This window comes from Gossypium hirsutum, chromosome D07 (assembly GCF_007990345.1).
Source record: "Gossypium hirsutum isolate 1008001.06 chromosome D07, Gossypium_hirsutum_v2.1, whole genome shotgun sequence".
Taxonomy (NCBI): Eukaryota; Viridiplantae; Streptophyta; class Magnoliopsida; order Malvales; family Malvaceae; genus Gossypium; species Gossypium hirsutum.
Genome location: NC_053443.1, coordinates 4,634,664 through 4,661,648, shown reverse-complemented (window position 1 = coordinate 4,661,648; position 26,985 = coordinate 4,634,664). Strand labels below are relative to the sequence as shown.

At 29.3% G+C, this 26,985-nt stretch overlaps 1 protein-coding gene across 1 annotated transcript; it reads right to left on the bottom strand.

Moving 5' to 3' along the window:
• Positions 1-9,652: 9,652 nt before the first annotated feature.
• On the bottom strand, positions 9,653-12,257 carry LOC121219273 (uncharacterized). The gene is made up of 2 exons (XM_041097132.1): positions 11,849-12,257; positions 9,653-9,990 (listed from the first exon to the last, which is right to left on the bottom strand). Exons 1-2 carry the CDS (start codon positions 12,221-12,223, stop codon positions 9,940-9,942), a joined length of 426 nt encoding a protein of 141 aa, XP_040953066.1. The 5' UTR covers positions 12,224-12,257; the 3' UTR covers positions 9,653-9,939.
• Between the last annotated feature and the right edge of the window lie 14,728 nt (positions 12,258-26,985).

The following is a 26,985-nucleotide window of genomic DNA, read 5'->3' as shown; positions in this document are numbered from 1 at the left end:
ATATATTTATAATTTTAATATATATTTATTATCAAAATATTAATATAAATATTTTTCAATAATATATTTAGAATATTACTTAAGATTTAAAATTATTATTTTAAAATTTATTATTAAAATTAAATTGTAAGATATGGTTTATTAAAATAATAAATTATATTAATTGTTTATTATATTATTAAATACAAATAATTAATTATATATGTTTAATAATATTAAAGATTATAATATTTGATATTAATATACTAATATTGGGCTTGATTCAAGATAATTTTTATATGAAAATAAAATTATTCATAAATGAGCTTTTTTTTCAAAAAATGACTTATGCTTTATAAAAGGCAAGTCAATTTACAGGAAAAAATGACTTATTTTTCCATTGATTAAATTGTTTTCCATGAAACACATAAAATAGAAAAAATTCTCATAAATCATTTTCCATGAAACAAATACATGTTAAGTTTGTTAATTTTCCTTTTGTTGGCCATTTCTAGTGAAAGTACCACAAAACCCCCTATATTATACCTTGGATTGCACTTTAGCCCATTTATTGAGAAAAAAATGAGTAAATTGGCTCCTATACATTAGATGAGTGAGCAAAACAACCCCTCCATTAAAATTTGATGTTTATATATAAGGTATAATAACAAATTTAATCCTCAACCTTTACACGTTTATTCAATTTGACCTCTACTCTTTTATTGGAAGTAAATTAGAACAATTTGAAACTAATAAGGCTAAAGGGTAAAAAGGGCCTTAATAATAAATTTTAAAAAAAATCAATTAAGCCCTTTAAAAATTAATAAGGCTAAAGACTCAAAAATGCCTTAGTAACAAACTAAAAAAAATTAATCCCTTTTATAATTTAAGATTATTAAAAATCATAAAAATTATAAACAAAATTTATAAAAAAAGTTATAAATTGGAAGTAAAATAGAAAATCTTGAAACTAATAAGACTAAAGGATCAAAAAGCCCTTAGTAACAAATTAAAAAAAGAACAATTAAGCCCTTTAAAATTTTAAAAATATTTAAAAACATAAAAATTATAAACAAAATTTATAAAAAAAAAGCTATAAAATTTTTATTAAAAAATAGTAATACTCGATATTTTTAACAGAAGGGTTGTTTTGCTCACTTATCTAATATACAAGGGCGAATTTACCCATTTTGCATTATAGGAGTTAAAACGCGATATAAGATTTAGTATAACGGGTTTCGTAGTACTTTTACCACCATTTCTAGTTAATATAAAATAGATATAGTGTAACACCCCAAAAATATCACGTCACTAATAGTAGTATTTCAAAAGATAAATGGTAAATTTTCTCAAAAAGTACTAAGAGTTTATCAATTAAATAATGATAGTAAAGTCACAATTTTACATTGAAAATGAAAGTGTGAATAGTGAAATTTTAGTAAAGATTAAATTGAAATTTTGAGAAAGATGGACTAAAAGTGCAAATTTACTATTTTAGAAAAAGGGAAAAAATTTAAGAAATATTTTTTATGAATGTGGCATGGATATGAATTGATAGGTAGAGTAGGAAAAACAGTTAAAAAGTATAGGAACTAAAGTGTAACTTTACCATTTTGTGAGAAAAGGGCTTAATTGCAATTATACCATGAATAAATAACATCTACATAAGTAATAATTACTTAGGAAACATAAATATGCCAATTTGGTCATTTTGTCATTAAAAATTATTTTTAAATTTTAAATTAAAAAAGAAGAAGATATTTTGATGGGAGAAATTATAGCCATTGTATTAAAATTATGTGATTGAATATGAACTCTTAATTTAATTAATTAAATAATTAAATGTTAAATAAAAATAAAGAAAAGTCTATAGATATGAAGGCAAATTATTCTCTTATATAAAAACCATGGGGGAGAAGAGAGGAGAAAAAGAGTTTTCCATTTATTTCAATTTGGCCCATTTTTTAAGCATATTTCTAACTTAAAATTCTTTGAAATTAAAGTTAGATGTCACATTCAATTCTAATTCAAGGGTGTCCTTTCATATGAAACCAACCATGAAGGCTTGAAGATGAAGATGGAAGTGGGAGAAAACATGGGTAAGTTGTTCCAATTATTATGTTATGTTTATTTGAATGCATAATTTGACATGAATTTGTAAGAATTAAGTGTGTATAATTATTTTCCATGTTCTAAGTGATGAAAGTATTTTTCTCATGTATAATGTGAATGGTGAATGATTTTATGAATAATTTAGTGGATGATTTTAAGTGATTAATTTGATAAAAATTTAAATAAGGACTAAACTGAAAATTATGAAAAATTTCAAAATCAAGGAATTAAATAGAGAAATTAAAGTTTGAATTTTTATGATAAGGCTATAAGAATACGGTATCTACATTTTTGGGAAAATTGCGCTTAAATTAACATGTTTTAAATTAAAAGGACCAAATTGTAAAGATTTCAAAACTTGAATTTTAGGACTAATTTATATGATTTGAGAATTTACAATTCTGAAAACAGAATATGAAAGTTTAATGGCTAGAAAATCAGGGACTAATTTGTGGAAAATTTAACAATTTTAGTTGTAGGGACTAAATTGTAAAATATGAAAATTTTAGGAAAGGAACTGTTTTGCAAAACTGTGAAAACTAGGATTTAGGACTGAAATGTAAAATAAGAATATCTGATTTTTAGGGCTGAATTGTAAAACTATGTAAATTTGGGATTTTATGAACTAAATGATAAAAATTAAAAAATTTGATTTTCACAGACTATTTTGTAAAAATTGTAAAGTCTGAGGTATAAGGGCTCTTTTTTTAAATTTTGAAAAATTTATAGATAAATATGAATATAATGATTATGTACTTGATTTTAGGAAATATTAAATAAATACGAATGAATTAAAATAATAGAAATTTGAAATTGGTAAATTAAATTTGAATGTAAATTAGAGTATTGTTTGAATTGTATATACAAATTTATGGGAATAATTTAAATTAAATCCATGAAATAAGTTTGGATGATGGATATAAGTATAAAATTTAATATTAAAGATAAAATTAAAATTCAAAGGTTAAAATTGAGTCTAGTGATAATAAATTAAGTATATATGAATGTTAATATACGTATAAAATTTAATATTAAAGATAAAATTAAATTTCAAAGGTTAAATTTTTTTCAAAATTTTTAATGTGAGAATCTTTCTTCGGATCTATTTATGATTGTTACATATAGATAGTAATATAAAATAATATTCTCTTCTCGGGATTGGTGGTAAAAAAGAAAAAAAGGTAAAGTCAAGTCTCTCGTTTCCGCTATAAATACCCATCTCGTTAGTCTGTAAGTATAAGCTCCCTTTATTCAATTTCTCATAATTCGATTTTGCTTTTGTTTTGAAGCCATGCTTGGTTCTCAAGCTTTAGGGTTATTCTTTAAGAATGATGGCGGTGAGAGGAAAAAGGAAAAAAAATGGCCCTCTTGGTATTCTTCCACAGCTTTCTTGAACTGCAACTTCGTCTTAGATCGTTGGTTGCCTGTTGTTGATAATGGTGCATCCATGTGGGCGGTATACTGTTATTTTTATTGCGGTTCAATAAAGCTGTGGGAAGATACACACAGGGCCAAAAGCAAAATTTCGAGATCGATCGTCCCTGCAGGGATTTGAAATGCTACTTTGGGTGCTTGTAACTTTTCCTTTTTATCTAATTATTCTTTATTGTTGGTTTAGTTTTGCCTTTCCGATCCGCTTGCCTGTAGTTTTCTTATGGACTGATAGAAGTTTTTTTTAGACATGATTTGATCACAAATTGATTACAAATATAGATTATAGCTCAATAATTTCCATGGTTCTTTGCTTTAATGAAAAAAACTCTTAACCCTAAATGGCTTTTGTTGCTTCTCTCTAAATCAAGGAAAAAGATGAAAAGAGTACTCCTAATCTGCAGTAACACTGTAATAGAAGAGAGAGAAAGAGAATGATAGCTTTTGTTTTTGGTACTTGGAATTTTCTTCAGCTATATAGAGTTTTTCTTTGCTGAATATTTCTCACAGTTTGTTGGATCGTCTGTATGTTAATTGTTTTGACTTTGTTTTATATAAGTGTAGGTGTATCCCCCATGTGTAGGTTCCACACAGACCTGAGAGGTTCGAAAATCTCTTTTACTTTGATACTTGTAGATAAAATTTGCATAGTTATCAGCTGAGCTGAACAATTTGTAGCTATAGTTGCATCCATAAATATTATTTAACTTTCAGTCAATTTTCATACATTTCCAAAACCAAAGATCCCATAGCAGTCAAATTTTTGCCTTTTTGCTAGTGTCTGTATGACTCACTGCTCCCTCGTTAATGGGAATACATGCTCTTTAATCTGTTTACAGTGTAAAATTGTTGACTACTTAAAACTGCCTATATATTATTCTGGAGAACTTTTTAACTATAATAGGGTTACTACTCAAATAAGGCGCAATTATTTGAAGTTTCAGTTATATTGAATGCTGTAGATGGACCACTGGAATTAGGCTTTAGCCCACCCTAGCTAATACCTCATTTGAGATCTCCAATTGCTCAAGTTTATTGTCATGGTTATTTGTATTCATCCAATGAATTTGAATGCGTAGGCGTTAGGTGAATGAAGGTTTTATCAAACGGAAATTAGAAACTTAGCTGCTGGTTAGGGTTTTCCCTTTTGCTTCATAAAATATGTTGTTTTTCAACAATGCTTAGCTGCAAGAAAAAGGGGTTGTAGATTATCCTAAGACATGTTATATATCTAGTCTTGAAAGTAGTGGGGATGTTTGAAAATCAGATCTGAATGTTGGTGAGCTTCAAGTGGATCTACTAGCGTGGTGAGATTATTTTAAAGGCTGCCAGGAATGGAAATTTTGCTGTTTAACTTAGCTGTATTCGCAGATGTTCACGAGAAAGTTGAATTGATCCAGTTATGATCAGAGGCCAACTCGATTGTTCAACTTCTTTTACAGATCATCTCATATACTTCTAATTATATATCCATTCATGCATGTCTTAATGCCACCAACTAATTTTGATTACTTAAATATTTTAATCATTCATTGCTCCTTTTGTTTGGTATTTCCTTGTTTTTAATAATTACTTTATGATTCAAGTAACATGCATGGAGCATATGGCTCCTATCATGGGTCAGCTAACATAGCATAACTTTAATATAAATCACAAAATCACTTATGTCAACTACATTAAGATATTTTTAAAAAAATTAAAATAGTTTATTAATGATGTAATTTACTAGATTCAGTGAACTAAAATATAAATGTGAGAATTATGACTGACAACTTAATCTCTTTCTATCAGTCTAATTAATATCTCAAGTCATTATTTGTTTAAAGTGTTGTGCTGGCATTATTATTGTATCATAAAGAAAAGATTTTGTGATCAAATTTGTAATTAAACTAATATACTGCTACTGGACAACCTAGCTGCCATTATTCAAAAAGTTATATAATTCTCGTAGCTTTAGGAAATGAAAGATAGAGAGATCAAAAGCTGTTATTTGCCTTGTGTTCTGTGAATGTCTACTTGGTAAACTTATCAGCTGGTATCTACACTACTTCAATTGCTGCAACATTAGTCATATGGCTAGTTTTATTGTTTTATTCTTGCCGTCTTTTCAGCTCTCTTTTGGTCCGGTTTTATAGTATTTCTTAATACCTTTTGCACTGTCAATATATTGAGAGAGAGAGCATTTACCAATCTTTTGAATTGTGAACCTTTTACTCATCTCCTTTGGCATGTGCATGTTTCACGTACAAAATTATACCATTTATTTGCATAATGCTGTTTTCGTATTTGTATGACACCATGACGTAGTTAAATGATATGAGTAGGTCAGCCTGGTTTTTATGGTCGAAAGTGAAATGGGATAGTGATTTTTTGCAGAGAAACCACTGACAAATTTTGTTCATACTTTCCAATCCACCATTTATTTGATTAATTCATCAATGAGAAACCTATTCTAGCAGCTTAGTTTGTGTGAAGAACCTTAGAAAACTGTCAACAAAGAAGCAAAGGTGAAGTATAGAAGGCTTCACTCAATCAAAGCTTTCACAACCAAGGAATGGGATTTTGAAGGCTTAGAAATTAGAAAGTGTAATAATGATGAGGGGTTCACTTTGGCTCCTACAAGAGTCCTATATATATATATGTATATTCCTTTTGATCTTGATGGTCAACAAAGTTGCCATTTATCGTTGTTGGGTGGTGCACTATCGCAATCAAGATAAAATAGGGGCAAAGACGGCCCCAGCATTCTCGTAGTTTCATTTGTTGTCCTAATGCCATTAGCTCCAATGGTTTTAAAACAAAGAGTTATGCATCAAAAGCGACGTGACTCAAAAATTTTCCCCAACACATGGGGGCGGAATTATTGCTTTGCCCTGCTATTTCCCTATCACTTTGTCCTTACTGCCATTCCGTCCCGTTGGTTCAAAATTCTAATCACCTCTGCTCTGCTCTACTATTTTATCTCTTTCACTGGCGCCAGTTGTATCCTATGGACATTAATTCATTGCTTATAAGTACCATCTATGCCCTTTATTTCTCTTGATATAAATGAAGAATTTTAAAATTGAACGTATATAAACTCGAATAAGATATTCAACACCAAGTTCGAGTAAAATAGTACACAACTACAAGTTAAATTCTCTCCACCCAAGTTAAAAAGTCATGAGAGCAATAGCATGAATTTAAACGTACAAGAATATAATCACAGTGGAAAACTGAAAACACCTGATGACATGTGTTTTCAAATGTGTACAAGAGATTTCAGTTTCCCTCTCTCACTTCTCCATTCAGTATTTGCTTTAGTGAAATAATTTAGAATAAGATTGAAATTATTTTAAATTAATTTAAATTTATTTTTTTAGATAATTAAAATTTAGATTTAAATTTCAACTAACTATAAAATTAAAAAAAATTTAAGACTATTAAATAAATATGGAGAATTCGAGTAGTAAGTTCATTGGTTGAATGGAATTCATCCATATTTTGAGACCATGACTCAATATATAAATTTGTCTGCGTGGTAGTGTAGTGTATATAGATGTGTGAGTTTGAACTTTTATATTATAGTGAATATGGATAGAAGAACATCTTTATTAATTAGATTGTTTTATCTTGGCTTTAACCTATCAATATACGAAATATATATTTGATTTTTTACCAATTTTTAAATTTTTTAAACACTTATTAACATAAAATTAGTAATTATTAATGCTACGGCCCCAAAATATCTTTAGTCTAAAGGGATTAAGTGTCAATATAGTATAAATAAAACAATGTATCTCTGGGCTTCTATTTTTTTTTTTTATGTTATATGTCTTATTATTATTTTTTATATTGCTTTTGTTGCTCATTACTGGGATCTTGCGGTTAGCTTCTCTGACAATGATTTTGTATTCGGTATCTATCTATTTATATATACACTCCTTTTATAGTAAGTACCCCATTTTTTTTTTTAATGTTAAAAGAACTACTGTTTTAAATACCTATTCACCTATGGATTCTAATGGTTTTTCTCTGCCGGTGTCTTCTAACCTTGGAGTTGAGAGAGCTACCATGAAGGTTCGTTGTCGGGACGATGACCTGATTGACTATTATCTGGTCAGATTCAAAGATGAGGAGGATTATTCGAAAGTTCTGACGGAGGGTCCCTGGATCATTTACGTGCAGTACTTAACTGTACAACCTTGGTCACCTACGTTTTCCACTGATAAAGTTTATCCTCGTAGAGTCATGGTGTGGATCAGATTGCCTGGCTTATCTTGCACCATGTATAAGAAAAGTATCTTTATGGCTATTATAGGTATGGATAGGTTATAATGATCGACTATAATACTGATAATGGCTCGCGGGGTCGATTCGCTAGGATGACAATTAGTATTGATCTTTCTGCTCCGTTAATATCAAAAATCATGATTGATGGGAATCTTCAGCGTGTTGAATATGAAAGACTTCCAACTGTCTGCTTTGGTTGTGGTCATTATGGACATATCCAGGATATATGTCTGCATAAAATGAATGCTGAGGTTAACGATGAGCCTGCGGAACGGAATGCTTCACCAACGGCGGACTTACACCGGAGAGTGGAGGAGGAGAACTTTGGATCTTGGATGATTGTGGAAAGAAAGAATAGAAGGAAATCGAATAATGGACAAGATAAAAAATTAGGAAATCATGGCGTTAATGAAGGTGGCTCCCGAATTTCGGTCCTTGATAGAGAGCAGCATATGGAAATTCATAGCACTAATGAAGACGGCGTAAATAAAAGGATTTGCTATTAATGACCTTGAGAGCAAGGAATTAACTTTCAAGGCTAAGGCGCCTGGGCCAACTAAGAAATTCGGTGACAGGTCCAAAGGAAGAGGAATAATGGTGGCTGGCCGAAGGTGCTTTCTGAAGCCCATAAGCTGTCAAACCAACAAAGAATGGCATTGCTGGTGGTTCCTCTTTAGTGCTCGGGCAGCTACTCAAGTTAATGCCCTCTCTCGTTTTAAACCGAGATTAATTGAAACTAGGTTGGATTAAGGAGAAGCACAGAGCAGCTCCTATGGAAGACAATTACCAGGGGGAATCAACTCGTCGAGTGGATGTAGCTTCGGTCTTCAGGGAGAACTTATCCCTAAGTTTGAGGCCAGTCCCTAAAGCCCCCTTGATTGTAAGAAGTATAAACTCGAAAACATATGTATTGGATATTGAAGGAAGTTAAAACAAGTAATATGTTGTGCGATAATGATTTGAAGTAAGGACTAAATCATAAAAAGGATTAAATTTAAGAAATTTATAAAAGTTCAAAATTTAAGAGTTGAAATGTGAAAATCTGAAATTTTAATATATTAATTGTTATTTATGGTTTTTGATTTGAAAAATTAGAAAAGAGAACATTATGCGATAAGAATTGATGTTATAGGGATTAAATTGTAAATATTTTAAAATCTGGAAATTTAAGAAAAAATGCCTGACTAATAAAAATCTGGGAATTCTGGGCTGTTTTTGAAAGAAACAGATTTTGTTTTCAAGGACTAAAATCATAATAGTACACTTCTCGTCCTTATTCCAAAAACTGTGGGATCGGAATTTAGTTCTGAATTAAAGCCGATTAGCCTATGTACAGTGCTCTACCAGGCAAGTTTCATAGCTGGCGGCAGATTGTCGACTCAAGATGTCTACATCTAAGATGTCCATAGCTTATCATCAAGCGACGATTAAGACAATCACAGCTAAGGTATCCACAACCATTACATTTAAAACGTTTAACCTCACGAGCACATTGCCTACCAGTAGGAATAGTAGACGAAGATGACGTAGTGGAAAACTTAGAATTAGATGGTGTACCTTGTGAATTTACCGCATGTTTTCCAAAACATTGAGGTTGAGTATTGTGAGTGGACCAAGAGTAAGTCCCAAAGCCCGTGGAATATTTCAAACCCTTAAAAGTAGGGGAAGAAATTGAATTTTGCGAATTTACCATAGATGCATTTTGATAAGTACTACCTTGTTTCAATTGTTCTTCAAATAAGATTTCTTTTTGAAGCAAATCCTGAATATCGACAGAGTTCTGTTCTTCAAGTAAGTGTTGGATATTCTAATTTAACCCAATTTGAATTTGTACCATAGTAACATCCTCATCCTCATGTAAGTTAAGCACGAATCAATAATATTTCCATCCCTTTAAAATATTCATCAACATATTTCGTACCTTGTGTGAGACGTTGAGGTTTTTTATGATTCTCATGATGATAGAAAGAAGGCACAAATTGTTTTGTCATTACGTGTTTCATTTAATCCCATGTGTTGATCAGACATTCATGATTTTGACACTGGTCACGGAAAGTTGAGTCCACCAATTTAGGGCATAATTGATGAATTCAGGTGCTGCTAACTGTACTTTCTCATCATCTAGACAATGATAATAAGCAAGCATCAATTGAACTCATCGTTCCCACTTGTAGTAAGCATCCGGATCTTGTTTACCTTAAAAGAAAGAATAAAAATATTCAGTTTTACCAAAGAAGACTATCCGTTACGAGCATTGGTCACCTTATCATCAAAAGTATTAGTACGAGTGTTACGACCACAACGAGGAGCAATTTCAGTATTATGATTTGAATGAGATGAATTATGCTGTTGATGAGGAAGAACACGAAATTGTTCATTCATACTGCACTGCATAGGACGCATCTCAAGTGTAAGATTGTCAATCTAAGTATGGGTATTACAAAGTTTCTTTTCAACCTCATCTTTCAATTCATTCAGATCATTTGTATTTTTAATGCACATACTAGCTACGTCTTCCAAGGTAAGTGGCGACTTTTTTTTCTTCTTTCTCATAATAACAGTTACGTGTATTGCCAACCGTTGTGATAAGGTCTAAAATCACAAACACTCAATCAAGCAAACCTCACTGTTAACTTTAAAAATGGGTTTGCATTCTAAGGATCGAAGAAAAAAAATATATTCTAAGCTTGTTAATTCTCAAAGTTTCAATTTAGCTCAAAATATATTCAAAATTAAGGAAAGTCATTTGCTAGCAAAATGTATCCTAAGCTCTAAGAAGTCAAGGAAAACTCGACGCAAAATAAATTAAGACACACGAAAGTTAGGATAGTGCAACTTCTTCATTCCTACTAACACAAAAGAAATTCTAAAACTAAGAATCAAATAAAAAAAAATTAAGTTTACTCAAAATCCCAAAAAACTACAAAACAACTCGACTTCTTAATTTTTGATGTTCTTGACGTGCTAAAATCACAAAATCTTATGGAATTCCTCCAAAATTAATGAATTTATAATTTGAAAATTTAGGCACTAAATTCCAAACATAGAATATTTTTAATTTTTTTTAAAATTTTAAAATTGAATTAAGCATGTTCACAACTTCACATCCACGATTCTTAATTTTGGATATCAAGATTTCTAAGAATCAAATTTGTGATTTTTTTAAAACTAAATCTTTTCTCCTTAATACTTGTTAAATTCGTTTGTCATAAATTCTTGTGCGATTAAATTTATCTTTACTTAAATTGAGTAATTATACATTTAAAGAGATTAAATCCATCACTACGTTGACCCAATTAAGCATCCGAGTACGATTTGATGCATGCATCAAAAACTTTATGAAAAAAAAATTAATTTTAGATTCAAGATTTTATAAATAAGATAGAATAAAAATTATTGAGAGAGAGAGAGAGAGGGTGATGGGAGCGTGGATTGTGTTGGGCCGAGGTCGGCCGTTTCCACTTCACTAAAAAAGAATGAAATCACCATATTCATTTATTTTTCTCTCTCTTTCACATTATTTATTCTTTTAATTTTTGGAAAAATAACTTTTTGATTTTTTTCCTGATGTGACACTGAATCCACCAATCATTATATAAGACACACATACATTATATCATGATTTTATTACATGTTTTTAACAAGTCTACATTTAGCGATTGAGTAGTTGAGTGAAAGTAAAAATTCATGTTGGTGAGTGTGAAATTTTTATTCTTCAAATATCAAAACATAAAAAGTGGTATATTAATATATGTAGGTTAAATCATTAATAACTTAATCCATTTCATATATATATATATGAATAAAAGGTGATATAAAATATTCTCTCCATGTCCATGCCCATGCATGGCATGAAGCTTGGAAATCCCTATATTCAATAATATATGCGGAGGCACTTTCTTTTCGAGACCAGATAATAATAATAAAAGTACAAAGAACCTACCATATAATTCAGTATCAGCAAAACTTTTCTCCGAGGAAAAGCTGAAAGAAATTGCCATCTTAATTCAGACAAAAAGAGAACACTTTCATAATAATAATAATGCTTACGTACCATGGTCTGTTTGCAGATAAAGAGAAACGGAGCGTTTTTCTTCCTTCTTTTGTTGGAGAAACCTAGTCCTGAATTGCCATCATGTTTTCCCACAGCTTTCTTGAGCTTCCATGGTGCGCTAGCAAATGTTATGTTTTTTTCTTTTTCTTTCTCCCTTAAGACGGAGTTAGTACTCAAAGAAAGTTCAAGAAAGCTGTGGAAAAGCATGATCAGGACTTCTCCGTGGAAATTGCTTGATAGCCAGATCTCAAAGACTTGTGATGTGGGAAGGCTTTTCCATGACCTAAAAACACAGAGTAGTACGATGAAAAGGAAGAAGAATAAGGCAAGACCTTTTGATGGAGCATTGCTATGGTAGCAATGTATAAACTGCATAGAAGCTGCTTTATAGGGAAACAAAAACGGGGAAGAGGAGGCTGTCAAGGAGGGGTGGGGGCGTACATTGGTTTTATTTATTTATTTATTTTCACTCTCAAAAATTGGCCTGCTTTAGTACTAGTGGTGGGTGCTGAGGGGTACAAATGATCAGCCTGATTAGATTACAGATTGTTGAAAGGGAAACAAAATTAAACCCAAACATTTAAAAATCATTAGACAAACCGGTTAAAAGATGGAAAAATTCACACACCAATATTTTCTTAAAAAAATCCCATGCCCGTCACATGTAACTATGTGATTTCGATTTCTCTCGCTCTAAAAATTATTGGAAACTAAAGGGTATGGGTTGTTTATGGTCCCCTATCTTTAGGGGGGGGGGGGAATCATAATAACAACAATAAGTGATCACAGATCATATATTGTCAACTTATGTGATCATATATCATTACGAAAAAAAGTTGTCGAACTTAATAGTTTTGTTTCAACTTCAGCATTTAATTTTTTTTTAAATTTTTTAACTTTCTTATTGGTTGTAGGAGAAGGGATTATATGAAATTATGATTTCACGTAATCTCTATATCTTTTCAATAGGAGCATGACAAATCAGATTTTTCATCATAATTTTTAGTATTTTTAGTTGGATTTAAATTATTTTAGGTGAAAAAAACTAAAAATTAGGAAGAAAAATATAATTTACCATGCTTCCATTAAAAAAGAATAGAGATGACGTGGAATTACAATTTTATACAATCATTTCTCTTGATTGTAATTTAATTTTCGTAATCCAGTTCACTTACACCATTAAAAAATTCCTTTGAAACCTTAAAACACTAAAAAATTAATTTTATTAACTATAATATCACTTTTTAAATGACACACAATTTCCAGCTTCAACCTTAAAAAACCCACATCAATTAACTAATAAAACTTGTTAATAGTGTTAAAATTATACTAATGAATAACAACAAATTATGCTAAATGGACTAATTTCTCATGTTGAGACCAAAATAAAAATTTTACTAAAATATTTTTACTTTTTTAATTGTTTTCTTTTTGGGGGATAACTATCTCATAAATCATTTGTGGAGTTTTTTTAAACTCCAGGTGATGTATACAAAAGGAAGGCCTAGGGCTATCATGACTTTTTATTACATTGTTAATATATGGATAAATTTCAATTCTAATCTCTCTATCTTTTTAGATTATATAAAAATATCAAATTTTAATTTTTGGCCCCTATATTATGCTTAAATTTAAGATTTAATTTTTATACTCTAATTTTTTTAATATAATTTGATACCTCAACGTTTATATTGTCATTACTTAGTCTAGATACTTTATTCTAATTAAAATACTAATGTGAATTTTAGGAATATTAACACCGTTAAAATTCTCTATTAAATTCATGTCCATTACAATACTTTTTTCTCATTTGGCTACCGAGATTTTTAAAAAAAAAAAATTGGTACTTGACACCAATAATTTTAACGATATTAATAATTGGACCTAAATTTTTAAATTCAAAAAATAGAGAGGGTAAATTCTTAAAAATAAAAAATGTAGAGATTAAATTCTAAATATACACAAAAAGTACATAATCTCAAAGCAGATTGTAATTTTTAAATTTAACTAAAAAGAAACCATATTAATTCAAATAAATGCAACAATTAAAATCTTTCTTAAAGACGAAAAAATTGAAAATGAGAATAAAAAAGAAAGAAAGATAAGATTTATTTTGAATTCACTGTTTTTTATTTCTCACATTTTCCTGAATTTTAACTGAAAAATTCTGGAAAAGAAATAATATTAGAAAACTTGGCGAAGGATTAGAAGGTAACATAAAATTATGATTGATGACATATTTTAGAGTGATATTTAACACCTATATTTTTCTTTATAGATCAGTAAGCAGTATTTAAAATAATTTAAGACCATGTTCTACATATGCCTTCTCTCGTATGCATTTAATATAAAAATATTTAATGTTTATTTACATGTAAAATTTTTTACAGAAAATATTTTCTCTATTTTTTTATATTTGTTTTATAGAAAACAGTTTGGTCATTGGAAAATGACTTACAGATAAACATAAAATTAGCCATTTTTCCTATAAAATGATTTTTTTAAGAGTATTAGTTATTTTTCGAAAAAGAACTCTTTTATAGATAATTTTATTTTTATATAAAAATTAACTTAAATCAAACTTAATATAATTATATTGATAATAAATTTTATTTTTATTTTAAAAATATTTAAAATTATTAAAATATTAGCATAAAATATTATATTTTTTTAATATTATTAAACATCCATATTTAATTATTTATAATTATTCATATAATAAATTATATTAATAATTTATTATTTTAAAAATTATTTAATATTTCAATTTTATTTTAACAATAAACTTTAAAAATAATAATTTTAAATAATATTCTTCACATATTATTGAAAATATTAAATTTTAATATTTTAATAATAAATGTTTTGTAGTATAAAGGTTAAAATATGTCATAAGTTTATGTACTCTTCACAAAGTTGCAATTTAGTCTCTGTACTTTTATTTTCAAGAATTTAGTCCCTCTACTTTTTATATTTGAAAATCAAGTCCAATTACTGACATTGTTAAATTTTTTCGTCAATTTTGTTGATTTCATATTTTTAAATAAAAAATACTCACTTGGTAGACATGTAACTAAAAAATGACATTGTAATGAATCTGAATTTAACCAAATATTTTTAATATATGCAAAAATAATGTAAAATATAAATTTATAGATATAAAATAAACTCAATTAAACAATAAAAAGATAAGAAAAATCTCAAATGTATGTTTGTTTCTTTGAAAACAACTTTTATGAAATACATTTAAGAAATCTATCAAACAACAGAAAATAGTTTACACAGATTCATCCAAACACTAGAAAATATTAACTTTTCCAGAAAAATAAGTCATTTTTTAGAAATCATTTTCCGGAAGTCATTTTCAGTGAAACAAATAAACCCTTAATTTATTATGATATTTTACAAATGTATATGTTATGTGTGACAGAGTATATGTTTATATTCTATAAGTGTCTAAACTGGTATCATGCGTCAATTCAACATCAACTCAATTAGGAAAATTACTAAAAATCAAATATTATTTTTGAAGTTTTATTATTGCAAATAGAGTACATTCAAAAATACAATTACATGTCCGATCAATTATAATGTATAATCAAATAAGCAAAATGGATGAAGAATAAAAAAGAATCAAAGGCACTATCCAAAAGGTTGTGCTTGATGTTTAGATGGTGCCTTTAATACACTATCGGCCAAGGTCCTTGCACTAGCAGGTCCCTTAAGATGGCTAGGAAAAACCGCTTTCATCACATCATTGTTGAATATGATTGCTTTGCTATTTTGAATAAGCTTAATAGTCAAACTTTGGTTTTATTTGTGTAGACCCATAGACTATGTGATCATATTGATTTTACAATTTTCCAGTACGTTCATAGGTCGACCAATGAGATATCACATAGGCTAGTCCAATGGTTTTTTTCATGAGAATGTTGATCTTTCTTTTGGTTTGGATCTTCAGATGTTATTCTACTGATAGAAGTTTTCTTCTTACATAATATTAGTTAAACATTAGATAATTAGTGAGTTAATATTTGCTTACATTTTGTTTTATGTTTAAAAATCATTGAGGACATTATTCAAAAGATATTAATGAGAATGAAAAAATTTTATTAAACCAATCTGTTCAAAAAAGGACAGTACATTTGATGATATTACTACACTAAAGGCATTAGATCCTAACACTAAGACCTTACTTCACCAAAGATATAACCTTAAAATAAGGCACTTAATAACATATCCATTGTCTACGGGGAAATTATTACAACTATACAAACCCCTTTAAAATAGCTCACAACAAAGGCATAACTTTGCCATTGGGAGGGGAACAACAATGCGAAATGATTGCTAATACCCTATAGACTGAGGAGCAAAATGAGGAACCTTCTTGAGGAAGGGCTCGCATCTGATTAATTAGTTGGTGAGGAAATAGCAAAACAAGGCTATGATCAATAGGTGGTTGAGAAGATGATTAGCCACACTGGGACTGAGACATGACCCAAACTCCTTCGGAAAGCAGTAGTGGGGAATTTCCAACAATGGGAAAAAGCCTAACAGAGTAATGTCACGTGGAGGTAAAAGGCCCATGGGTCATGAAAATTTCCTAAAGAAGAAGCAATGACGGTATGTAGGGAATAAGCATTGACCAACTCTGTGCTAACAATTGTGATAATAAAGAGGATGCAAGTGTTATTGATAAGTCATAAAAGTAACATATTTTAATTCCATTCTTAATGCGTTTTTGGATGATTAATTATTAAATTAATGAATTTGATGCACCTAATCCTTTAAATTTATGTTTTTATACTTAGGAGAGTATTTGAGAGCGAATAAAGTGAAAAACAAGCCAAAATCGGCCACACGCCCATGTGCCAGCCCATATCGATATCGCACCCTATTTTCCAAATACGTGAAAAAACCTAATTTTTAAGTTTTCTGAGCATTCTAAAGTTTATATCTATTAAAGAAAGATCTAAGGGGGCACTTAGAGAATATTGAAGAAAATACTCGAAGAAGGCCATCGGAATCAACTCGGAAGCGGATCTCCTTCAAGATTGAATATCTTCATTTAATTTCCTTCGAAGTTTTATTGAGTTTCTTTATGTCTTGTTGTTATCCTAATTTTGAGATGTTTTAATTCCAGATTATGAACTAAATTCCCTAGATACCTAGGGAAGATGAAACTTATGATGAATCTTATTATTTAATTTCTGATTTACATGATAAATACTTGATTCTTGTTCTAAATTATGTATGCTTATTTCGTGTTTTAATATTTTCAAGATACTAATTCATGTTTAATGTGCTTATTTCAGTGGAGCAAAAGTCCCTGTTTAAGAGTAGATCTAACATAATTGAGTGAAGTTGCATGCAATCCTAAAAATAGGACGACATAAATCTATCGGATTAGAGTCAAATCTAATAAGGGAATCCATAGATCGAGTTAATGCGACAATAGGGGTTTTAATTAGAAAGAGATTTCAATTAATCAACCTAGAGTCAGTTGTTCTTACTCTCGAAAGAGATATTAACATAATTTAGGGATTTCTACGGATCAAGATACAAGTGAATAAATCGTTTAATTTAGATTCATAATAATAGGTGAAGTCTAAGTGGATTCTTTCCTGGGTATTATCTATCTCATTAGTTATCTTCGATTATTTTCCTATTTCATTCTCTGTTGCATTCTTAGTTAGATTAGTTTAGTAATTTTAGATTAAAAACAATCACTCTAATTTGTCGACTAAATAATAGAAAACCAATAATTACTAGTACTTTTAGTCCTCGTAGATGCGATATTCCCTACTCACCATAACTATACTATTGTTCAATAGATGCGCTTGCCTTAGTCGTATTTATATTTAGTTTAGTGATCATCAAGTTTTTGGCATTGTTACTGGGGACTAAAATATTAGAAACACTCGACTTTTATTAATTTAGCCATTTTTATTTTTATTTTTGTTTTCTAATTTTTCTTTTATTTGCTTCTGGTAGGTTCCTTTAATTTATGACTAGAAGAAACCTGTCGGGACCATTATTATTTGATAGTGAGATTGAAAGTACAGCTCGTAGAAATCGTAAAGAAGTAAGACAGAGTCGACAGAGTATAGTAGACAAACAAGAGGACGTTATTATTATTATTGAGGAGATGGGTGATAACCAGAATAATCAGTTGCCTATTGTGGTTGCTACAAATCCTTCAAATCCAAATCCTACTCCTCGTACTATTAGGGGTTTTAATTAGAAAGAAATTTCAATTAATCAACCTAGAGTCAGTTGTTCTTACTCTCGAAAGAGATATTAACATAATTTAGGGATTTCTACGGATCAAGACACAAGTAAATAAATCGTTTAATTTAGATTCATAATAATAGGTGAAGTTTAGGTGGATTCTTTCCTGGGTATTATCTATCTCATTGGTTATCTTCGATTATTTTCCTACTTCATTCTCTGTTGCGTTCTTAGTTAGATTAGTTTAGTAATTTTAGATTAAAAACAATCACTCCAATTTATCGGCTAAATAATAGAAAATCGATAATTACTAGTACTTTTAGTCCTCGTGGATACGATATTCCCTACTCACCATAACTATACTATTATTCAATTGGTGCGCTTGCCTTAGTCGTATTTATAGTTAGTTTAGTGATCATCAGTTATCCAGAATAATTGGGGATAAAGCATTTGTAGGTGGCTTTTTAAGTCTGCTGCCAAATCCCAAGGCTCTTCAATGGACAAGACTACAACTTAACAAACAATAAGGAAAGGACCTGACCCCTTATAAAAGGTCATCTTGTCGTAAATAACACGATCATCACCTTAACGATGGGTCACCTAAGTCATGAACCATTAGAGTCAGGCTCATCAAATCTTATGTAAATCTTGAGACAAAGTACGCAACATTGCATCACCTCTTAGCACCAACCTTCTAAGACTAAGCTCGACTATGGCTAATTACATCAAGTCAATTTAGGCAACGCCCTAGGTCTGACCATCCGCCACTCTACTCCTGGCCTTATGTGATAAGTTGTCCATATCGAGAAACTCACATCAAACTCCATACTCTCTATATAAACTCCCTCCTATACGAGCAAGAATCAATCTATGAGATTTAAACGAAACCCCATCTGCTTAAGCTAGTATTCCTCCAATAATTTTTTCTCCTTTAACTCTTGGCACAATTATAGTGTGAACTACCTCATATATTGTAAACCAAAACTTTAACAAATGTATAAATTAATGAGTTAAAAAGTACATCATACAAAATGTTTTAGTCGAAATTTGGAGAATGTACATGAATTAGACTAGATTTGAGCATACTTAGGGGCGAAGCTAGAGGGGGGCAGGTAAAGGCCATAGCCGCTCCCTAACCCAAAATGAAAAATTGCATCTTTAGTTTCTCAAGTGTTTGCAACATTTTAAGTTAATTTAATGGTCAAATTGTACTTCAACCCCTCCTAAAACTTAAAATTCAATTATGTCCCCTCCAAAAACAAAAAAAAAGTTTAATTCCTTGAAAATTATAAAATTTTACATTAATACAATGAAAAAAATTATACTTTTAACCCTCTAAAAAATTTATAATTCAGACACCTAAACATATTCAGCTTCACCAATTAGCATACCACATCTCAAATACAATCAATTCCAATTGCAAATCGCATTAATTAAACAAGAAAATGTTTTACCTTTGCTTAAGGGTGCAAAAAGCCCTCAAACTTAAAAAAAAAACAATTAAGCCCTTTTTTTTTTGCACTCATTTGGGTACTTGAACTTTCAAAATGCATCAAAATGGCCCTCAAACCTTTTCAAAAAAAAGCAACTAAGCCCCTACTTTTTTTTTTTTGCATTCAATTGGGTACTTGAACTTTCAAAATGCATCAAAAAGACCCTCAAACTTAAAAAAAAAAAGAAGCAATTATGCCCTTGCTTTTATTAAAAATTAGAAAAGAATATAAAAAATTTAAATAAATAAATAGTATTAAATATTATTAAAAATTCAAATATTAAAAAATTAGAAAAAATTAGAAAAATATATAAAAATCATAAAAAAATTGTAAAATTGTAAAATTTTATAAAAATCTTAAAAAATTATAAAATATATAGAAATATAAAATTTTATAAAGTCGTAAGAAAATTATACAAAATGTAAAGAAATATAAATTTCGTAAAAAAAATTATAAAAATTATCGTACTAAAAGAAGCATTTTATAATTTTTCTATAACTTTTGTTGATTTTTATTTTTTTATCATTTTTCGCCACATGTTACGCTGTGTTGCGACACGTGATGACTTTAATTAAAAAACTAGGGGCCGTTAATTTTTTTTATGATTTTTATAAAATTTTACAATTTTTTATTTTTATGATTTTCTTTTAAAAATTCTAATTTTTAATAAATTTAAATTTTTTATATTTTTATTAAAATTTAATAATTTTTCTAAAATTTATTATTTATTATTCTTTCTAATTTTTTTTCTAATTTTTAATAAGAGCATGGACTTAATTGCTTTTTTTTTTAAATTTTGAGGGTCTTTTTGATGCATTTTGAAAGCTCAAGTGCCCAATTGAGTGAAGAAAAAAGAAGGGGCTTAATTGTTTTTTTTGAAGAAGTTTGAGGGTATTTTTTATACATTTTAAAATTTTAAATGCTCAATTGAGTGCAAAAATAAAAATAAAAATAAAAGACTTAAATACTTTTTTTGAAAAAATTTGAGTACTTCTTTCACCCTAACCCGTTTTACCTTTGTTAATATGTATATATGTAATATGTTGTTATATATACACACTATTTCTAGGCTTATAGCTAGTAGTAGAAAATAGTATAAAATGAAAAGGAATCAATCACGTGAGGTTACAGCGAAATGTACCGATTTACTAGAGCAACCATCGATGGATTTTCCTATCGGCAGTGGGCTGGCAATGGCATGCATGCATGCTATCCGTCGGCGCAATTTTAGACTTTCCTTTTCTATTTTTGCATTATTATCGACATATAGGCCCGATTCTACATCTCTGCATGGTCTTTGTCTGTCTTACCTATTATATAAATAATAATATAAAAATAGACTGCAATATATTAATTTTCACCATCGATAATGTATAATACAGTGTCGTAAAATTAAATGATGAAATAACACTAAAGTTGAAGTTAGATGAATTTAGTTTTATTTTTTTTATGATATAAAATTATATATTATTAATGTATTAAATATAAATTTATATTTAAAATTAAAAATATACTAAGGCAATTAATATATAATAGAAAAATATTTTTTTTTTAAAAACAAAGGAAAATATAGGAAGTGATTGGATCTCCAAATACCTTTGGTGTTTCTAAGATCAATCATAAGAGACATTGACAACTATTTGGAAGTCTAAAGCAAGTGGTAGTACGTGCATGATGTTCAGAAAATGCACGTGGATTTCAGCATATGATCTTGTCAATATTTTAACATGAAATCGCCTAAATTTTTAATTTCAATAATAGAAAAGAAAAAGAGAATTGTGTCCACAGCTTTGCAGACTTTGCTTCAAAATTTACAGCTTCAACAAAGTTTTTATTTGCAGAGTATATATTTGAACTTGTCATCAAAGAAGAGTGAGATAGTGATGATGAAAAGTGAGTCACCAAATGTACTGTACCTTAGCCTATGCAATGGCTGTATTATAAAATTGGTATTGTGTGTCAGATTAGGTCACTGAAGTTGTAGTATTGGATGGGGCCATCTCATCATATCTACCTAAGCAAGATCGGGAATTTAGTTAATGGATTCCTCATGGTCTCCGACGTCTTAATTAGGAAGGATATCTCTTCCTCCTACATCATACGCAGGTTAATTAATTCACTTGATAAGTGAGTTTATTTCTTAAAAAAATGTTAGATAATTTATCATCAATTAATTATATATTATCAATATATCGTATATCATATATTTTTAGAACTTGTAAGTCTTGAATACATAAACAAAATAAGAATAAGCTTATTTTTTTATTTTTTATAATGGTTTGGACATAATTTTATTTGAACTAAAAAACTCTCCCATCCATAATAATTTTGAATTTTGAATTTCATCCAAATACTTGGTTTAGTATCTAGCTGGATTGGTATGCATGCTCCTACAATAGCTTGACAAGTGACAACAACGGATCCTGATGGCAGTGTACATATTTTGGTTTTGATGAAAGTTCTACATGAGATGGAACTAAACTCTTAATTTTTATTTTTCTAAAATATGTATCTAGTCAAGGGATCAAGAAAGTAAAAAGAGTAGAAAGCTAATTACTGGGTGAAGGGAAAAAAAATTTATACTTTTTGTTTGGACAGATAGGGGAAAGAAAATTATTAATTATAGTGACTTTTTATGATTATAACATTTTTATTAAACTATTTATAAAACAAAGAGAGGATAAAAAATATTTTTTAAAATTTAAAATTTATTTTGCATTCCTTTCCTTGGCCTTTTTCCCAAATGAGGTAAATAAAAAAAATTAACTTTTCAGGGAAAGCAAGGGGTACTCAACTTCCCCTGTTTTCCCTAACAAGGCTTACTTTCCTTTCGTTTCTCTTCCCTACCTTCAATTCAAACATAGGGTAAAGAAAAATTAAATTATATGAAGAATGGAAACCGCATCTTATTGTCATGGCTTGCATATCAAAACCCGTGACGAATGCACACAAATCATCTCATGGAGGTAAACTAATTAAATAGGGACTCATTTGACCTACTTGAATTGTCCTGATTTGTGAAACAAATGGAGAAATCTATCTTCTTGAAACTTTGGTGGCCTAGTGGAGCACTACTCCCGTAAAACTAGAGTTGTCATGGTTAATATTTGTAATACTAAGGGATAAGCTTGTATAGAATTTAAATCTCTTAGTACTCTCATCTTGTAAATAGACTTTAATCTCGACTGGTAATGTAATTTAAATTGTACTGTTGGATTTAGGGAGCTCAACTATAAATAGAGACATTCCCCTCATTTCTAATGATCTCACTGCATCTTGTTCAGAGTAATTAAATATACTTTGAGAGCATTTACTCAAACACTTGGCGTACTACTATTTTCTTGTGGCTTTTTTGTTTGATTCAAGTCCATTTGTCTTTTCGAGTTACTTTTGCTTTATTTTGGAGCCTTAGAGAATTTCCATTGAGAATTCTTACTTTCGAAAAATAGGCTGACTTAAGCAGATTTGAAGCAAAAGAATTGTCTAAGATCATGCAATATATCAAACTAAAATTCTAACCCCATGTCATTATAACTAGGGGTGAGTATTCGGTCGAGTCGAGTCGAATTGAGTAAAAAATTTTTGAGTTAGTCGAGTTGACGAATTCTATTTTAGCAACCGAACTCAATTTGAATTTTTTTTCGAATCGAATCAAATCAAGTAAAAAAATTTCGAGTCAAGTCGAGTTGAGTTAACGAATCCTATTATTTATACTCAATATTGCGTTTACATGGACTGATTAATTAACTAGTAGACAAAGTATAAGATTATTTAACTACATAAATAATATAACAATATAATGGTTTTGCCTTTTTAACTTAATGAGTAAACATTTATGAAAACGACGTACTTTTGTCTTTTAATTTAATAGTTTTGACTTTTAACTTTTTAAAAAGTAAACATTTATCAAAATGATGTAAGTTTTGTCTTTTCTTATTCTGATTTTCGGATAACTCGAATTGTGTAATTCATATTTGAGTTAAACCAAAAAACTTAATTTTTTATTCGAGTTGATCCGAATAACTTGATTAAATCAAAGAATTCAAACTATTTAATTCAAAATTTAAATTTTTTAACGAATTTTTTAAATCAAATCGAATTTTTCCCGCCCTAATAATAACCAAAAAAACATGGAACCAATAATAATAAATAGATAAAAGTAAAAATTGGATGGATCCCACCCAACCGTGTGGTGGCAAAGACTAAAAGAATAGATGAGATAGGAATTGAAGGACAAAAGAAAAGAAAAAGTGAATGAAAAATAGGGTTAGGTGTTTTCTGTTATCAATCATCATAAAATATTGTGAGAATTGAAAGTGAGCCCACCCCTTCAATCACATGATCGTGCACACATATCGTACGAGCCAGCCAACCAGACGAGATGGCACCTCAATTCTTCTCTTCATTGTCTCCTCCAACATGTTTGTCCCAATCACCCAAAACGTCTCTTTAATTTCTTCTTTTGGGTCGTCTTAATTATTGCTCCTTTTCATCACTGTTTTTGTTTCCCCCTTCCATTTTTACTTGGATAAAATAATAAAATTTTGTACTATACTTGGTTATTTTTGTTCCTCAAAATCAAGTATTTACGGGTTGAGGCATATGGAATCATTTTTCGAGTTTTAAAAAAATCACCATACTTAGTAATACTGTTCTAAAAAAAATCAAAAAATGGCGAAATTGCAAGATACTTAGTTATCTTCAATTCAAGTTTCATTGTGTAAATATTGTACCTGGATTCTCATTCTAGATTTTATTTTTGTTTAACTCCATCAACGGTAGATTATGTTCAGATTTATTTTGTTCTAGTTTCAGGTATATTTTGATATTTGTTTGTATTTGTTTATGCATTATAATCATCGATTATGTTTATAATTGAACGGATATATTGATTATAGTTATATGTATATATTGATTATAATTGCAAGCTAATATTGGCATGGTAACAAGGATTAATTGGTTACTCGAGTTTTTAATGTATTATTTTATATTTGATATTTTATTGAACACATTTTTTTAATATAAACATTGTAATATTATTATTTAAGTATATATTTTATTAAAAAGTTTATTTTTGAGGAATTATTAAAAAGTTAAATATTATAATTTTAAACATATAGTTTCATCTTACACTTATCTCAAGTTGCAATATCATAGCTTATAATGGTAAAGATTCAATTCAAATTTCAAAACAAAAATTGGATGTAATTTGAAGGGATTCTAATTATTGAAAGAATCTTCTCTTCAATTTAGACATCGTTTAATTCATTGGAAATTATTATTATTTATCTAAAAGAACAATCCTTAATTTTTCAAAATATTTCTTCATTAAAATGGAACTAAGTCATAATTGTTGAAATAAAATGGGTTTAAAGTTAAAGATTTAATAAGTCATAAGAACTTTTTTCCTAAGATGAGTGTTGAAGTGGTTGAGAACTTTGCACCTAGCGGTGACGATCCCAGGGCAGTTTTCGGCTAGGGTAGAGTGACTAAAAAGGTGAGATTTTATTAGGAGGTCACAGAAGAAGAGGCTGAAATGACGGTAGATTCTCAACCTTGTGTCTCATTTTGTGCTCTAAAGGCGATGATCAAATTATTAATGAGGATGAAAAATAACTTTTTTATCGAGACGCTTCCACCGAGGTAGTTGATGGAGTTCCTTGTGTTCAATTCTTTGAGAGAGTTCATAAATTCATGGAGAAAAGTATGAGTAAAATAATAATCATAAAACTCTTGGGAAGAAGGGTATGATTTAACACCATAATCAACAAAAGCATATGTTGTTATGTAGAAACCATCGCAATTGTTCCAGTTGATGGTACATGGTTAAGTTCTAGTATATAGAAGATTATAAACCGTCCTTGTTGAAAAACTTTCGGTAATTTATGGGTAGTATCTTCTAGTTCAACCATGAACAACCCATTCACCATGATGCAAGAGGTTTTTTAGTTGTGTTGTTGTTGAGATTTAGAGTGGGTTTGGATGGGCGGTGCGTTTACCTGCGGTTAGTATAAAAAGAATGGTGGCGGTGAGATTAGATACTGTAGCGATACTGTAGCGTGAGACAAAAAGTAAGTTAAACGCACCGCACCCAATCGCCCATCCAAACCCACCTTTAGTGCCCTTAGTGTAATGATTTCATCTATGTACTTCTAATTTTTCAAACAAATTGATTTAATAAATATTCATTAGGACCATTAATATCTTTGTATGATGTACTCAACGGTTTTTGCATGCAAAGAAAAATGAAAACAAATATTAGTTCATTGATTACCTAACATTTAAACTAATATTAAACAACATTACATGGTCAAATTGTAATGCGAAAATACAACTTATATTAGTATATAATCTAAACATGTCCTTAGTCTAATCGGAGTTGAGCAAATTAATTGAAAGATTAATATGTCGTCTACCGAGTCCAAATGGGAAGATACATTGTCTTATGTATCGGAGTGGATAACTCCCAAAAGATATAGACAAGATAGGATCTAACAGTATGTCAGATATGATCCAAGTAGAATAGATCCTAAATCCGTTTATGGATTTATTCATTTGTTACGTTCTTAATGTGGTATACATTAATCTTGAGTGGATGATGGACTAAGTATGCATAACTCGTATACATTGATGTAAATGAAAGCTTGAGTTCAAATAGATATGGAATCGAAAGCTAGTGTACGTTGGGTATACGATTTCTGCATGATATAACATCATTCCACAATAATGAAATTCATAGCCTAGTAAAGGGGAAATGATATCCTCTCATCGACATTACATGATAGATGAAAAGTAGTGTGGTCACGGATCATTTGTCTTAGAGATAAATGATTTAATTACTATTTGTTAGTAATTGACTTTTCATGAAAGAATATGTAATGTTTACCATGAGAAAAAAATAGGATCATATTTGGAGAATGGATTTATACCAAAGACTAATGTCATCTTATGAGGGTAACACACTTATGATAAGGCCATTGGACAAGCACTCAATGAGTGACTTTCATAATGGTATATGATAAGGGAGAGTTCAATAATGATACTTTAGTGGAATGATTTCATCATTAAATAAGTTGTAAATAATAGATAAAGAGTCAAAACTTAATTACAAATTATTTTAGCCCTAATTATATATGTTTAATCAGTCCATTTGCTAGCTCAAGATAACAAGAATCGAATTGCATATAGAATCAATAATATGAAATTAATGAAAACAATGAAGTAAGAGAACTAGATTGTATGTATCATTATCCGTAGTGAATGTATTTTCTCACTAAGTACAAAAGATGACTTAGAAATTAATTTAATTTCTTTGAATTATTATTTAAATAATTGTAAATAAATAATTGAAGTTTGAAGAATTAAATTAATTAGTCATCATGAATTTGTTGAATAAGACAATTAAATATATTT